Below are 16,296 nucleotides of genomic sequence, written 5' to 3' on the forward strand. Positions count from 1 at the left end.
TGGGTTTCAACTTGGCAGTCGTTTATGAATAGATTGTTTGTTTTTAAAGCGGCATGCAAAGAAGCAACGAAGAATTGTGTCCTGCCAGACGAGGAACAATGGTAAATTCTGTGATACTGCGAAGCTCGCGATATTCACAAATCACGATAGACTGGCTTGAACAGTTACTATGATATATATATGCTAGCCAGCAATTACTGAACGATTCCAAAAATCGAAACCAGGGCACACAAGAAGCAAAACCCTGCAGTCAAGAAATGTTCTGCAAACACTTCTCCAGACACATCAGCATCGAAGCTTTCTCGCATCTCATTAAAATTCAGAGTCTGCGCCTGATGACGCATGTCCATGGCTATAATTCCGTAATGTCCCAGCTTGATGGGAATGCTGGCTTTGTTGAGATGCTGGGATGAGTTGAGATGGAGAAGGAAATTCTCGATTTCGTCGAGCATGGTTTCTAGGTTCCGGATATGCGAGCTGAAAGGATCGGAGATGGGAGAACAAGGCTCACCGGGTGAATCGCACAAGGGCGGCAAGATGGCGGAGGGTATAATATTTTTGCCTTGATTGGATGGGATGCGAGCATGAGTGGCATCGTTTGTGTAGCTACACTTGCGGTACCCTTGACATACTGGGGTGGCATCGTACCAGTCCGTGTTGCCACGTTCACAGAGCTCTAACTTGACCTGAGGAGTGTGTTAGGCACAGAGTCCGCCTCAGCACGCTGAACTGGTCTCGAAAATTGGTTACAACTGCTTTCGTTGAAGCTGTCTTGGGATACGCCGGAACTTTGGGCAGAACGAAACTTGGTTGGATATTGCGACGGCATTGGAAAGACCTCGTTCGATTTCGATGATGAAGATTTTGGTGATAATGGATGACTTGGACGACTGTTGGAGGAAGCAATAGTAGCTGAGTCTTCTTCCAATGCTGCGCAGATGCAATGTCCACATTGGCAGGAGGCCTACCTTTGAGTTGGCGATGAAGTACTGCTTTGATTATATGATGGCTTTTGTACAACAACTCGAGTTTCCGTAACAAAGTACGTGTTTTGAAGCCCATAATGTCGACTTTCGTAGTAAAAGTATATGTGATTTAGGCGGGATGCGCGTTCAAGGACATTGCATTGTGAAAGGATACATTTGTAAATTAAAGTCTGTCTCCTATCTACTGGCTCCAAGAAAGATCTGGACATTGTTGGAATATGCACAGACCATGTAACAAATGCGAACGATTCAACGAACAGTGAAGATTCCATCGGAAAGCAAATGTGTAGATGTAGATGCGCCCATTTCACACGGTAACCTACGCGTTCTGTGGCCCCCGTTTGCGCGCATTCGATATGATGCATCCGTGCGTTTACTTTCTTTGCTATCAAACACACGGATCGCGAGGTCGTAGGTCGATCCAGATACAGATATGCACACTCCACTCTCACTTCCTATCACGGTCACTGAACTATAGGACCCATGTCTCATCCCCACCACCGGTCTGATCCGCACTCGCAGCCCGTGGAGATAGAAGAAATGGTTGAGAAATATTCCACTCCATCTGCGGGTTCGCGGCCCAAGTTGGCTTCACGTCAGTCAGTCAAGCCGCTTGCTACAACGGTTACCGGTAGAGGCTCTGCTATCATGAGTCGCGCGTCCTCGCCCATGCATTCGTCCTCAACTTTTGACCTTAATAACACTTATGAGTCCCAGCAGAACCATACACACTCCGGCTATTTCGACCGTGCACAGCTGTTCGGACGAACGCCTCCCCCAGAATTCGTGCCCAGACCACGTCGGCCTCCAACAGCTGCCAGTCCTCGCCATGAAGCGTTCCCAGAGCAGAGCTCGGGAAAGCAACCTAAACCAACCGCTCTTGCGCGTATCCAAGCAAACCCTTCGTCTTCTTTGTATGCGCTAGAGGCTGCGACTACCAAGTTGGATGCTGAACCAGTCGCTACTCCTCCCTTTCGAATTCTGTCGCGGCATTCCTCCTACTTCGCACCACAGGACAGGTCCTCCGATGAGGTTAACACACCAGCCCGTGATTCACAAACAAACTCCGGGCGCGATTCTGCAAAGAGCATTCGATCTTCACGGTCGAGCTTGCTCTCCTCTGCGTATCATGATGAGTGGATTGAAGCTGGTACGCCCGAGGCAACTACAAGTGGTACAGTATCCCCACTAGAGACAGACGACACTTCTGTCAGTGCAGTCGAACGACAGATGAACAAATCCGAACCTCGCAACTTGTCATCAGCGATGGCCGCTTGGCGAGACCACATGTTCAACGGTGGTTCGCCCGCGGCGTCTGGTGATGGTGATGCGCGCCAGCTCAGCTGGACCCGTCGTATCTTTGGTGGTCGGACTATTCCTAGCAAGTCAACTGTCACTACCCAAACCACTCTGCGAAATGATAAGTCGACTAACTCTGGGCATGGAGCTCGCACAACTTCGACAGAGATTGTTCGCAACACAGCCGATCTTATGGAGTCTGGTCGATCATCCAAGGATACTGATAATAAAGAAGCGCTGTCAACGGATGACCTGGAGGAAGACGAGTCTTCTGATTCAGACGCAGAACTCACATTCTACGACTCATCCTCCGGTTCAGAGACGCCACCTTTGTTCCATCTGGAAACATCCCCTCCCTATGAACCTGCCGATCATTCGGAACCAGACATCTCGCCCAGCATGGACGGCGAAACAGAAGAAGCTCTCAACGGCGCAGGACTCATTCAAGGCAACAGCAAAGTCACCTCCAATTCACGCGACTGTGGGCATTCGACAACACTGTCGCGAAGTCCTGAACCTACCAGAACATCCATCACTCCGCTTGAGAAAACAGTCCTGACGATGATGAATCCAATTACAATTTTCTCACAGGCCCCGGAAGCGCCGCACGAGGCATCTGATCCTGTTCCGACAGCACCAACTCCGCCCCTCAAGATAATGATGCCCATCACGATTCACTCCCAGACGCCGACCACACCCATGAACTTCCCTGGATCTCCCCCAACCCAATCAAAGTCTCCTCAACCACGCAACCCGCCTTCTCATCAGCAGCACTTGACCTCTTCGCAGGAATTCGCGATAATCTACGGGTGCGTTTCCTTCGCCGCTGTACGCGTGGCTCTCATGAATGTAGGACGAGACCTGCATGGGTGTGACCTTCTTCACGACATTGTTGTCGGCTTGATTGCTGGCTTGGTGATTGTGGTTATGAGTTGTTTTGTAGGTGTGGATGCACTGTTGAAGGTTGGTGAGGAGGGGTTGCTGGCTTTTGGTGCAGCTGTTGAGGAAGTTTACGGTATGATGGTCGATTGGAATGGTCGGTATGAGTGCTGATTGTCGGGATGAGGTTTCTTTCTTGGATAGATATGAAAGCTGGCGGTATTCGATGTGGATCGTGGAGGCTGTGAGTTGCCAATTCTTATCCTGTGGACTAGAGTCGCGGACGCTTAGCCATGAACATGGTGCCATCAGTCTCACAGTGGTGCTCTGTAAAAATTCAATGCGGTTGAAAAATAAAATAAGCACACCATGAACATGACTGGATGTAGCTTCATTTCAATCACCGAAACGGACAGAAATGTCGTCTTCCAATCGATAGTTGGACCATTCAAGAAAGGACATCTCCACCCAACATGTCCCCATACTACCCCACAGATATCCAAAGACCTTTCATTCACAGCTAGTCTTCCCTCCAGTGGCCCACGCCATTGGTCCCCACTTCCTCAGCATCTGGCACAACAACCGCACTCGTCTTTCTAGCCCAGTATTACGAGATGTCGAGGGTAGCATTTCATTTGCAAAATATCGCTCTTGCACATGAATGGTAAGATCCGTAAGCGCCGTGACGATGAAATTGGCGATGCTTCGCGCCGACGGTATGCGGAGGTCGCACCAGCGCATATTGATGTGGACTCTGGAGCAATGATTCAATGTAGTGAATTTTATAATAAGGATTTGGAGATACTAAACTAAAATGTGGGAAGCTTTTGTGCAGATAAGGTTGCTGTTTGGCGCTGATGTGGTGTGGTGGTGTTGAGAGTGAAGAGGAAGATGATGGTAGTTGACTTACAACGTGCATCGTCGTGGCCTGCAAACTACTTGCAGTCGGAGTTATGAAATGAACCGTTTGGAATTGTTATTTGGATATGTTTTGTCTTCGTGACTGCGATGCAATCGGCCCTCCTTTGCAAAACATCATGTAAACTGGGCGATGGCTTTGCCCGAGAAAAGGTGCACGCTACTGACTACGACATCCGATACAAGATTCATCATCGATACTACCCTACAGTATCCTCATGGAAAGTATTGGCAAATATTGCAGCCGATGTGGTCTAATTATACAAATCCTCACATCAACCACGAGTATAGACAAAAAGAGTAACAGAATCATCTGCCTCCAGAATTGTAGCATACATATCATGTGGCAGAAAGCTAAGTCATATATCGAAGCGGATGATGTTTGTTCAGAGATGTCTAAGTCAAAATAACGTAGCAGACATCTAATCCACCGTCGGTACAAGCACAAATCGTTCCATCTTCCTCGCATCCAGTGTGTTCGCCATCAAACAAGTACGCTCAAACTGCATGATCACAGCTCACGATTAGATTCCTCCGACTGTGTTGTCACGGCCTACAGTACCGTAGACTCCAACCCAGCCCGCCATCCTGCCCCGTTCGCCATCATCATCATCATCTCTCTCTCTCTCTCTCTCTTTCTTTCTCGTCTTCGCCTCGCGCTTGACGCACATGATCAACGCAATGTCCAAGCAAAAAATTCTCAGCCCACTAGCCAGCCCTAACCCCGACATGCAGAGAAGCCTGAACATCCAGTTCCAGTGTCCTTCCAAATCACCCATGCCCGCCTCCACCCAATCCCAATTCATACACAATACACACATCAAGCTTCACAAAACACACCACACTCTACACCCACCACACAAGCCCCACCCAGCATCCTCCCCTCGCACCCCCATCGCAAACCCAAACTACACAAAAAAAGAACCCCCCAAAATCGCGCTCACCTCACCTAACAACCGCCCAACCCATTCCCCCCCCCAATTCCAAAACCTCCCACCCACGATCCCAACGCCGCCCAAACACTGTCAGAGATACATTTGACAAACATGGTGTACCCACGCAAAACAACCCACCACCAGCCTATTCAGCACCAAGGTAGTCGGCGAAGCTAAATTGGGCCAAGGAGGGGGAGGGGATGGGCTTGTATAGTAGGTGCTATGGATAGATGACTGGGCGAAGATCGATGTGTCTTGTGTAGAAGTTGTTTGCGGGTTGGGTTGTGGTGTGGTATGGTGTGTCGATGCTTGGTTTTTTTATCGTGGGTCCAGGTGTTGGTTTGGGGGTTTGGATGGTGTTGGGAAGAGTGGATGGTACTTTTTTGGCTTGTGTGAAGCTGGGTGATGGGAATGTGGGTAGGGGGATGATGGGGTGGATGGGGTTATGGGGAGTGTGTTGATGTTTTTTTTATAAGAGAGTTGCATTGCGTAGTCTTGTGCCAGAAGCTTGGGGATGGTGAAGAGCGAATATGGTACTTCAACGTTCACTACGGTAAAAAATTGTTTACTGTAGAATGGTACGCTAGGGGTTTACTATATAGGTGTAAACTAACCTTATATATACCTGTAAATAGGTTTAAAGTAGTAGTTTACTTTTATAGTAGGGGTTTAAATTAAGTATAAAAAGTAGTTTTATTTCTATTATACGCTATAATACCTAATTAAGACTAAAAGGGGTAGAAAAGTTTAGCTTCACGCTATACGCATATATAACATAATAATAAGTCATGATATTTTTACTAATAGGAGGTGGTGATAGAGGTGGTGGAGGTGGTGGTGGTGATAGAGGTGGTGGAGGTGGTGATAGAGGTGGTGATAGAGGTGGTGGTAGAGGTGGTGGTAGAGGTGGTGAAGAAGATTAAAGAAAGGAGGGGTAAAATACTTAAATAGTAGGAAACTAGGTATTACTACGTAATACTAGTAGAGTAATAGAAGTAGAAATAAAAGTAGTTTACTTTTGTGGAATACATAGTATAATAAACCCTATTTAGGTTTACTTCTTCTACCTAAACTACTTCTTAGTCTACTTTAGATAAACATGGCTACTGTAAACCGGTTTTGTACTGTAGTGGTTGGAGTTGGAATATGATAAATCCGGTAATCTGAGTGAATCACACAATCATAACTTAACAACCTCGAGCTATAGTCGTATACTAAAATAACCCACAACCACAAACTCCTCCACAGCATCATTCCTCCATCATCACCATAACTAAGATGCAGACGCATACCACGCATAATACCTCACATGTTACGATTGCTATACAATACAACACCAACAACACGAACCCAACCCCCCAGCCCCCCAACACCCCCCATAAACCCACCCATCAGCCAGGAACATTGCTGTGCACAACCATCATCCTGCGCCATATCCAAACCATATGCCTCGCATCCCGCCCCCGCCAAGCCCCCGCCAAGCCCATCATACTAATCACGCCCCCGATCCCCCAACACCCATTCACACCCAACCCAATATGCCTATCCCTCATCCCCCATCCATCCATCCCCCAAACCCATCCTTTCACACCCATCCCTCCAAGCCCAAAATGGCGTGACATCTCACCACCCCCCACCTCCGCCCAGCATCCCAGCGCAAAGCCAAGACCGCCATGGCCGCCATGGCTGCCAAACAGCTTTATGCGCGGGCGCGATGGGGGGAACGGGGGTGTTGTTTCAGGAGAGGGGTGGGGCGGAGGATGGTTTGAGGTTTGTGGAGAGGTGGGGGGTTTGGGTGGGTATTGTGGAATTGGGTACGTAGAGGGCTGGGGGCTGGGGGAGGCGTGGTGGGTGGAGGGGTCACGTGAGGGGTTGGTTTGGTGGCATGGTGGTATGGTGGTATGGCATGTATGCTGAGGTGTAGACTGCGAGGAGTCAGTAAAATCATCATGTCTTGGGGGTGTTTATTTATTTATTTTGGCGATTTCTGAGGGGGTTTGGTGATGGGCTTAGCCGCTTAGTCTACGCGGTAGATCGCAGCATATCCATGTCCCATGTCTCGACTGAAAATGACGCGTGTTTTTGTTGATCAGGGTGGATGCTGGAAGTCTGACATCAAGTATCTTGGCCTTATGTAACACTTTGAGATCGAATACTTACCACGCTTGCTAACAAGAAGGGAGAGTGATGGGCGTGGGTGTGTCGGGTTTTCAAATGAGCGATGGGGAGGAATTATGGTAGGTAGGGTAGGTAAGGCCTGGTGTCGCGTTATGTCCGCAATTTCTTGCTTACTATCTTATAGCTTACTTCTGTACTACTTACTTAACTATCAGCGAAACAACACTTCGGCTTAGAAACCCCATCTGTCAAGGTTCAGCAGTGATGATGTTCAGATCTAGCCTTCACCCATACCGTGTCCCATCTCCCATTCCCACCCACCTCCCCACCAAAACCAAAACCCAAACCCACCACGCAATCCCCTCCCCCATCAACCCATCAAACAATCAAACACAAGCTCCAAGTTCTTTGCTCCTGGCCAGAACAACCCATTAGAGCGCGTGAACGCGTGAGTCGGCGGCAGAAAGGAACAATACAAGAACAACATATTAAACTCACTATAGTTGGTAATATAGTTAGACGTGCGTGGCGGACTTGGACATGTGCTGTGGAATCTTGTACTAGATACTTTGAATGCTGTATTGCTACCTCCTCGTCCATGGCCCATTCTATTGCGCATTGTCGTCTGGACCATCTCCCTCTCCCTCTCCCTCTCCCTCTCCCTCTCCCTCTCACCATCCCCTCCCAACTCCACCCCCCAAATCTCCAAACCCTTGCGCCCCACCAGCCATCACATCCACTCAACCAAATCACAAACGCCTCACATTCCCCATCCTCCACATCCACACATTCCACACACAACCCATCAACCCAACACCTCCCCCACCTCCCCACCAGACCTCGCCACTATTCAACAAGTTCCAACCCATTTCCCCATCCCAACCCAATGCCGCCCCCACAAAAACCTTTACACGTCATAGTCACACAGGACAAGCAACACACAGATTCACTCTCACAAAAACCCAACAAAACACAGATTCAAACTCATAAAACGTCCATTATATTCCCATTTCCATTTCCATCCTTACACACGGTATATACTCGCTCCGCCTAACCTGCCGACTCCTGAGCCGCGGAGCCGGTTCGGATCGCCCAGGCACATGTGCGTGCGGCATCAGTAACGGCATGTCATCAGCATCCCCAACACCAAGCCCCATTCAAACGAGCTCACACCGAACGAACCAGCCCATCAATCCCAAACCAAACCGCGCGTAAAAACGTAGAAGATGGGAAGAAAAAAAATGCCCAAGCTTGTAAAAGCGAGAGAGAAAAATCAACAAAAAGAAGGATACACAGAAAAGGAAGAAAAAAAAGAATGAGGGTATCAAGCCACAGATGAACAGTTTTCTTCACACAGACAAACAGTCATACACCAAGACTAAAAACAACAAACTACGCTCGAGGATGCAAACCAGGCCTCCCCTCGCCGTGCCAGACGAATTTCAAAAAAAATAGTAGGCATTCCCCGCGCGACACGCTCAGGTAAAGTGGGGCGCATTCAGCACGATACCCATGGACAAGCCGCCAATGGTGCCGGCAATGGGAATGGTCATGATCCAGGAAAAGACGAGCAGGGCCACACGTTGCCAGTTGACGGCCTTCCAGGTGCCGTTGCAGAGGCCGACGCCGACGGTGGCGCCGGTGATGCACATGGAGGTCGAGACGGGGAGGGAGTATTGGGAGAAGATGAGGACGGTGAGGGCGGCGCCCATTTCCATGGAGCAACCTGCGGGTGGGGGTTAGTACATGTGTTTGTGAGGTGAGGTGGGATGAAAAGGGGTGCAAACACGTACCTCTGCTAGGAGAGTGGTAGGTAATCTTGTTACCCATGACCTTCATGATGTTGTAGCCGTAGGTGATGAGACCGAGGGAAAGGGTGGCAGAGAGAACGGCCAACTGCCAGATGGGGACGGGAGCCTTGGAAGCGGCCGCGTTGCCCGTGTTCCATGCCGAGTAGATGACCGCCCAGGGACCGACTGCGTTGCCAATGTCATTGGCACCGTGGGCAAACGAGGCAGTGCAGGCAGTGAGAACTTGGACAAACGAGTACGTGTGCTCGACCTCGTTGGCGTACTTTTTGGCGTGGCCGTAGACGCGCTCCATGCGCTTGCCCTCGGGCGTGCCGTGGATACCGGTCTGGGCAGCATGAATGTCATAGTTGACACCGTAGAGGGCGCCAACGCAAAGCATGGCGGGAATGCGCTTGACAGTGATGAGCATATTCTTCTTCTCGTACACCTCACCGCTCGTGATCCTGTTCTCGTGGAGATAGCGCATGGCCCATCCGAGGAGACCGCGTCTGGTCCTGAGCTTGGCGTGGAAGCGCTCCTCACCCTGGGCGACGAGTTCGTGGTAGCTGAGTTGGGGAGACTCGGCCACCACCGTGCCCTTTTCATCAATGACGTGGATGCCATTCTCTTCGTCGCTGTGGAGGGAGGCTGGCTTTAACTCGTCATCGTGCTGGACGACGGCGTAGTCGGGAACGACGGCAGCATCGGCGCCCTCGAGAGCAGGGCGGCGGAAGAGAAGAGGACCCTGGAGGCAGTGGTACCAGCGGACAGTGTGGTCGCGCTTGACCACCTTGGCGTGCAGGTAGGGGACGAAGAAGAGGAAGGACAGGGCAGCCAGACCGACACCCGCGCAGACGGTGACGGTGGCGACAAACGAGGCGGGCCTCTTGTTCAGACCGAGGTTGGGCGATCCCTTGTATACAATGGAGAGCGTGCAGACGGTACCGGCGATGAGAAAGAAGAAGGGGGCGGTCCAGATGGCCCATGGGATGGGGTTCTTGCGCAGGTGGACAGTCAACTTGATCAGCATGAAGATGGTCGCCCCGAAGAAGGCAGAGGCAGCAGGAGCCATTCCAAGACCAGCAAAGATGGCACCGAGACCCTTGCCTTTGTTCCAGCCCCATTGAACCTGGGAGGCACCCGCCACGGCGACACCGACACCAGCAACAGAGGAGATGAGCGAGTAGGAAGACGAGACGTGGGCCGAGTGCCTGGTGCACCACATCACCCAGATGGAAGCACCAGCGAGGGCGCAAGTAAAGGCAAGCATCTGGACGCCGGCGTTGTCCTGGAATGCACTGTTGGGGATGATGCCGTTCTTGATGGTATCGGCGGTACGGGCACCGACGGTGATGGCACCAACCATTTCAAAGATGGTTCCGAGAATCATGGCCTGGCGGTAGGAAACCGAACGGGAGGAGACTGAAGTGGCCCACGCGTTGGCGACATCGTCTGGAAGGCTGTTAGATGGGGGGTTCTTGTGTGTGAGAGGATAATGACAGATACTTACTGGCACCGTTGTTGTAGGCGTCGAGCAGGGCAAAAAAGGTGCCCAGTGCGAAGACATAGTCGAACTGAGTGAGGCGTGGCATGGTGAGTGACACGCAGCGAGGGAAGCTGGCTCAGCTAGGGGGGGGGAGAGACAGATGTATATATATACAGAGAGAGAGAGAGAGAGAGAGAGAGAGAGAAGTAGAAAGAGAAATTGAGACGGAGAGGAATCAATCAACAAAGAGTGGTGATTTCCAAGTGAGCTGGAGCTGGAAAACAGTAGCAGTCTAGTATGAGAGAGAGAGTATACGTATATATATATATATATATATACATATACATACCTACATGACATGGCTTGCGGCCAGACCAGGCCTGCATTCGGCGGCTGGTAGTAGCAAAGCCAGTCGGCCAGCCAGCTAGACAGGTTGAGACGCTGTTGCGTGAGAGCGAGAACTTGTGCCCATGTCTACGATGAAATCAGACCATGATTGGGAAGCCATGGACAGAGTGGACTCTGGTGGAGGATTCGCCTGTCTGGCCCTCCTTGTACAACGACAGCCTATCAGAAGGCCGGGCCAGCGCATGTGCGACTTGCACAGTGTACAGGATGCCAGTTCCGGGGGCTGTCCCGGCGTGGCCCATTCAAGGGCGTGGTCGGTGCCGTGGTCGGTGCCAAGGAGCGGATGTCTTGGCCCACGGAAAGACCGAGCAAAGTGAGACTTTCCTGTCGAGGTGAAGCGTGTGCCCCGGGTGGGATAAGCAACTCTCTTGGGCGTGGTGGATCCTCGACCGCGCTGGAATGCCGTGTCAAGCCTGGACTGCGGCGCTTGGCGGGCGTTTTGCGTCTCTTGGGGTTGTGTCTTGGGAGGGCGCGCGTTGCCTTGGAGGGCGATGGAGACGTGTTGGAGTGACGGGCTTGTGGGGTGAATTGGGGGGAGTGTTGAGAGAGGGCCCGGCGGCGGCCCATTGTCGTCGCCAGGGGAAGCTGGTTGAGTTGAACCAATGACCGGCCTGCCTCTGTCAACGTGGGCTCTATCTCGACTACAGCTCGTCCACGACCACAATGTCGACCTCGACCATGTCAGACGCTGCATTCCCGCATTCCCATATTCCATAGCTCGACCCTGTTTTGCTTCTTTTTTCTTTTTTTTTTCTTTTTTTCTTCTTCTTCTTCTTCTTCTTCTTCTTCTCTCTTTTGCCATGCACATGCAAGCTTTTCCCCCACATCGTACCTATAGCTAAAGCACCTAGCCAAGTGAAATCTCATGTGCCCACCCTCTTCTACTATACACACCAACATACAATTGCCTCATCCCCCTCCCAGAACTTCTCCACTCATCCTCTTCGCTGATCGGCGGGCCTACAAGTGCCCTGTCCTGCCCTGCGACAGAGCACAGACAGAGGCCATCTCTCTGTATACATTATACAGCGAGCCAAGTAGGCTGGGCGTGTCTGACACAGACCGGAACGCGCCGTTGGACGAGCCCTGCCTTACCGCCTACTGTTACTGTCGCTGTCGTGTGCACACCTTCCTCCTCGTCCATGGTCCCCGTCTGCCAACCATCTGGCTGATGCCATGCTTTCTTGACTGCGCCGTGTAGATTGGCCATGGCAGCCTACTACAACCACCCTCGGCCCTTCGGCCCTTCTCTTGCCTACCTGTATGATTGGACTGTACCACAACTGCACCAGGACCGGTAGTCCCCAGAGCCTGTTGTATCAAGCACGGCTGCTTCCGAGATCCGACGAGAGCAACTGGCTGCCATTGGCCCGGATAGTTTCGTTTATCGTCCATCTACACAGTCGGTAGGTAATTCGGCTGCATCCCATTGCGGACCATCCCCTCTACCCTTACCGTACCTCTACGCCAACAGCAAGCGAGACGTACTACAGCAAGAATCACATTCGCTCTCTCAAGCCATTTACATGGGGTACACGCGTCCAAAAGAGCCCAACCCCTCACTCCCATCCTCTCCCCAACCCGCTTTCACCAATAATCCTGTAGGCCAAGTTCGCCACCCGCCATGCTCAACCCAATAACTAACCGCAACTCCAGCGATCCCGGCACACCCAGGATGCATCACTAATCCCGCTGTTTCGACCAAGACCAGACAGACAAGCACAATGCCTCATCAGCCCGGCGCACAATTGAACAAGTAGGTCATCAGGCCATGGAATTCCTGGTCCTCGACAAGACCCCGGGTTTCCTGTGGGGAAAGAGCGAGAGATGCAAAACGCCAAGGTCATGGCAAATTGGGCCCAATCGCCATTTCTTTGAATAGGCTCTCTCCTCCCTCTCACCCTTGAGTCCCCCAACCAATTGTAGAAATTCCCCAGTATAACATCGTCCCGCCCAAGAAATCTCTGGCTTCCGTGCAGTTTAGACTTTGACTTTGCATGTATATTGGCATTTGGCGTTTTATATACATCAGCTGTACCGCGCCCTTGGTATCAGTGTCGTACCACTCCTCCTCATGGCTACGGTAGTTTGTCCTGCTGCCGTTGCTGTGGAATTGTAGATTCCGTACGACGTCCGTACATGGCTCTGGAGACGAAGAATCTAGGCCCCGCCAAAGCCGTCTGAACGCGTGCCAGCGTCCAACACCACGGCATAGTGTCGACTTCAACCTTCAGCGTTCATTTTCTCATCACTGTACCTATCGAACCTAGTCACGCCGTAGAAGTTGTACTCACAAGGCGATAAACACCACTTCACACATCCATCCTCTATCCTCCATCTCCCCAAACACCCACCCACCCAACATACCCAACCCCACGTCCTTCCATACCACTCCCAACCACTCTCCCACATCCCTCGCTAAGCGTTCACTCTCGCACAGTCCATGAAAGTCAGCCAAAGGCAAAACAAAGGATTAGAGTAGATAAATCTCACCATGACGACATCACCAATGTTGGAACAATCAACAATCGCTTCCCTCAATAGCTTAGTTTCTGCGACACTTTGATTTCCATGTAACATCCAGCATCGACACGCACACGCACACGTACACGTACATTCATCCCGCAATACCGCACACCTTCACCGTCTCCCTTCCCCCCAACACCACACCCAACCGTATCCCCGCGCACAACACGGCAAAACCCCCGATTTCACGCTTCACAGTCCGTACACGGACGGTACACGGTACTTAGCCAGCGTATCTACCCATCTAGCCTAACTATCTAGCAAGCGCGAACACCAAACCGAAGTGGCGTAGGTACCAGTAAGCACTACTATCCCATGCTATGCTCTGCTGCACCAGCTAACCCATTACATCCAGCGCGCTCCCAACACCCGTAGGTAGGGTAGGGTAGGGTAGGTGAGTGCTGGTAGGCAGTGGGAGTGGGCAAGGTATAATACAGCAGAACACACGCTGCACCAGCACACGTCGAGGTTTTGACATGGACGGCAGTGAAGCAGGACCTGGGGATATGGAGGGTACAGGTTTGCGAGCTGTCGCTGGGTACCAGGAAGCCATGGTGGCTGGCTGTTAGACGCGCAGCGCACGTGGGTTGGGTGGTTGGCGTTGACTGCGTTTGGCTGGGGGTTGGTGGAAGGTGGGTGTGTCACGTGATGCTGTCACTACTGCAACTAAGTATGGCGTGGGATAGGATGACGAGGTGTTGGGTGCTGGATGTCACGTGTGGAGGTCACGTGTGCCGGTATCACATGTTACGGTACCTATACTTGAAGTTTGCAAGAGGGATATCGATGCTATATCACAATGGCAGAATATATACGTCTACATCCAGACAATAGGGGTTCACATGTACCAATCAAGCGAGCAAAGCATCCCCGAGAAAAAATTTCAGATTTGGGAGTTTGTGGATTGGCCTGGCGAGGTAGGGCAGGGGTAAGAGTCCGAGCGACGACGGTAGAGTAGATTGAGGACGGAGTATGGGGAATGAGGCTTGAGATTGTGATGATGGGGTGGGGGTTGGATGGGAGTGTTGTGGGATGACAGTGAAGATGTTTTATTTCTATATCACCTATAGTGCTTACCTTATACCGAGGTGGTGACTGCCCACCACTATTGGCGACTCCCCTATCCCGGGTTGTCTGGGAGACACCCATTTGGGACTAGTGGATGTCTATATCTAGCCACCTTGGCTCTTCGTCCATAGATTCTTCAATCAATACTTTCTCATCACATCAAGATGATCTCAGGAGGGGCGGAAACGGTTGTTCAACGTTCAAGTGGGATTACATTGAGTATTCAACAGTGTGTGGAATAGTGACTGTATATTGCATGGCTGCAAGGTTTGCCTACGCTCCACGATTATTCAGTCTTTGGCATCCTTCATGGCCATCCAGTCTCCAGCATCGTTCATAGTAATGGAATCTTCGCCGTCCTTCACAATTATTCAATCTTCCCCATCATCGAACCCCTCAACCCTCAACCCTTACATAGCCCCATTGCCATCTTCCCCCTCTCCATGCTCCCCCTCCCCCCAAACCCACCCAACAACCCCCCCACGCGCCCTCCTCCCGAAATTCAGCACCAAAACCGCAACAACCAAGCCCTGCAGCGGCCACGCCACCGCCTTCGCCACCATGCCCAGCGCGAAAAAGTCTAGGATCAGCAGCAGGAAGAACTTCCACCACAGACCCTGCGCTGTGTCCGTCGGCCCGGCGTCTTCGGATGCGAACGCCATGGTGGGGGGCGGGTGTGTGGGTGTGAGGATCGTGGGTGTGAGAATCGTGGGTGTGAGAATCGTGGGCGTGAGGATCCTGGGTGTGAGGATCGTGGGCGTGAGGATCGTGGGCGTGAGAGATGGAGCGTTATATGTTGTGTCCATCTGGCCGAGCGATCCTGCGCAGAATGCGGTTTGTGTGGTTTTGGTGCGCGGCGGAGCGGCTATGATGCTGCGGTCTTTACGTAGAGAGGGGTTGGGGTGTGACGGCTGGACTGACGTGTCCGACGACAGCTCGCGTGGCTCGCCAATGATACCGGTAGATAAGGCGAGTGGAAGGATTGTATTGGTCGGAGCCTGAACGGCGTTTCGAGAAGATGCGCCTGCAGACTGTGTTTCCTGCTGCTCGTGAGAGTTAAAGAGGAATTGGGGTATGAGGCAAGGTGGTCGTACTTGTGCAGTGAGCTCAGTAGTGCAATCGCATTGGGTTGTGAAGGGTCCGTAATCAGGTTGTTGGACTTGGGCATCGTGACTCTACAACCAGTAATGATTCGCTGAGCGGACGGAGTAGGCTTTTGAGAATCCTCGTGTTTCTGCGTTGTCAGAGTGGCGTACTGCGCTTCTCTGGCGCCGCTGGAAGGGATCTTACTTGGTGTACCGGTAGACTTATTGTCGGCGTCGTGGTTGGAGGAAATTGTATCAGTGCTATTGTAAAATTCAAGATGCGTAATCTTTGCCTGAACGTTTGATGCAGCCGCCGTGCTGTTCGGCTCAGGCGCTGGATCAACTGAGTCTTCAACCTCGTTAGACCAATAGTTGACATGGGTCCGGGCCATCGATGCACGCGAAAAAGGGAAGACTTCAGTCGAGGAAACCATGACGTATGTAGTAGCAGACACGGACCAGTCAGACAAGGTTGACAATTCAACGTCTGTGATGAACTCCGTGGACACTGGAGCGGAGAACCAGATGCCACCTTCTGACAGTGCCGTCCTCGAACTCCTGCAAAGCGTCGTCGAAATCTGGGCCGGTTGGATCAGGCAAAACAATTACTGGACCAAGTCCATCTGTCTCGCCGTTGCCAAGATGGGCTTCCAAGTTTGACAACAGCGCGTTTGAGACCTCCGATGTGCTTCTCATTTCGATGACGGTGAGACTGCTTGGAAAGCGAGCTGGGAGATGAAGTATTGGCAGTGATTCGCTCCAGCTCAGCATCCTCCGTATCAGAGGTATCCGGTGAAC

General features: G+C 51.6%; 8 protein-coding genes across 8 annotated transcripts; 4 read left to right on the forward strand and 4 right to left on the reverse strand.

Moving 5' to 3' along the window:
• Positions 1–194: 194 nt before the first annotated feature.
• Positions 195–1,062, reverse strand: IAQ61_001431 (uncharacterized protein; the record flags this gene model as incomplete). Its single annotated transcript, XM_066095097.1, has 2 exons — positions 195–674; positions 751–1,062. The coding sequence occupies 2 exons, from the start codon at positions 1,060–1,062 to the stop codon at positions 195–197; spliced, it is 792 nt and encodes a 263-aa protein (XP_065954945.1).
• A 407-nt stretch (positions 1,063–1,469) lies between these two features.
• IAQ61_001432 (uncharacterized protein) lies at positions 1,470–3,338 on the forward strand (the record flags this gene model as incomplete). Its single annotated transcript, XM_003839688.1, has 1 exon — positions 1,470–3,338. The coding sequence occupies one exon, from the start codon at positions 1,470–1,472 to the stop codon at positions 3,336–3,338; it is 1,869 nt and encodes a 622-aa protein (XP_003839736.1).
• A 1,268-nt stretch (positions 3,339–4,606) lies between these two features.
• IAQ61_001433 (uncharacterized protein) lies at positions 4,607–4,903 on the reverse strand (the record flags this gene model as incomplete). Its single annotated transcript, XM_003839689.2, has 1 exon — positions 4,607–4,903. The coding sequence occupies one exon, from the start codon at positions 4,901–4,903 to the stop codon at positions 4,607–4,609; it is 297 nt and encodes a 98-aa protein (XP_003839737.2).
• Positions 4,904–6,295: 1,392 nt separating this feature from the next.
• On the forward strand, positions 6,296–6,934 carry IAQ61_001434 (uncharacterized protein; the record flags this gene model as incomplete). Its single annotated transcript, XM_003839690.2, has 1 exon — positions 6,296–6,934. One exon carries the CDS (start codon positions 6,296–6,298, stop codon positions 6,932–6,934), a length of 639 nt encoding a protein of 212 aa, XP_003839738.2.
• Positions 6,935–8,613: 1,679 nt separating this feature from the next.
• IAQ61_001435 (uncharacterized protein) lies at positions 8,614–10,517 on the reverse strand (the record flags this gene model as incomplete). Its single annotated transcript, XM_003839691.2, has 3 exons — positions 8,614–8,861; positions 8,929–10,377; positions 10,436–10,517. 3 exons carry the CDS (start codon positions 10,515–10,517, stop codon positions 8,614–8,616), a joined length of 1,779 nt encoding a protein of 592 aa, XP_003839739.2.
• A 318-nt stretch (positions 10,518–10,835) lies between these two features.
• Positions 10,836–12,214, reverse strand: IAQ61_001436 (uncharacterized protein; the record flags this gene model as incomplete). The annotated part of the gene is made up of 2 exons (XM_066095098.1): positions 10,836–11,455; positions 12,079–12,214. 2 exons carry the CDS (start codon positions 12,212–12,214, stop codon positions 10,836–10,838), a joined length of 756 nt encoding a protein of 251 aa, XP_065954946.1.
• Positions 12,215–14,755: 2,541 nt separating this feature from the next.
• IAQ61_001437 (uncharacterized protein) lies at positions 14,756–15,415 on the forward strand (the record flags this gene model as incomplete). Its single annotated transcript, XM_066095099.1, has 1 exon — positions 14,756–15,415. The coding sequence occupies one exon, from the start codon at positions 14,756–14,758 to the stop codon at positions 15,413–15,415; it is 660 nt and encodes a 219-aa protein (XP_065954947.1).
• A 515-nt stretch (positions 15,416–15,930) lies between these two features.
• IAQ61_001438 (uncharacterized protein) lies at positions 15,931–16,158 on the forward strand (the record flags this gene model as incomplete). The annotated part of the gene is made up of 1 exon (XM_066095100.1): positions 15,931–16,158. One exon carries the CDS (start codon positions 15,931–15,933, stop codon positions 16,156–16,158), a length of 228 nt encoding a protein of 75 aa, XP_065954948.1.
• Positions 16,159–16,296: the final 138 nt, after the last annotated feature.

This window comes from Plenodomus lingam, assembly GCF_022343315.1.
Source record: "Plenodomus lingam strain CAN1 chromosome Unknown contig_12, whole genome shotgun sequence".
NCBI classification, from domain to species: Eukaryota; Fungi; Ascomycota; class Dothideomycetes; order Pleosporales; family Leptosphaeriaceae; genus Plenodomus; species Plenodomus lingam.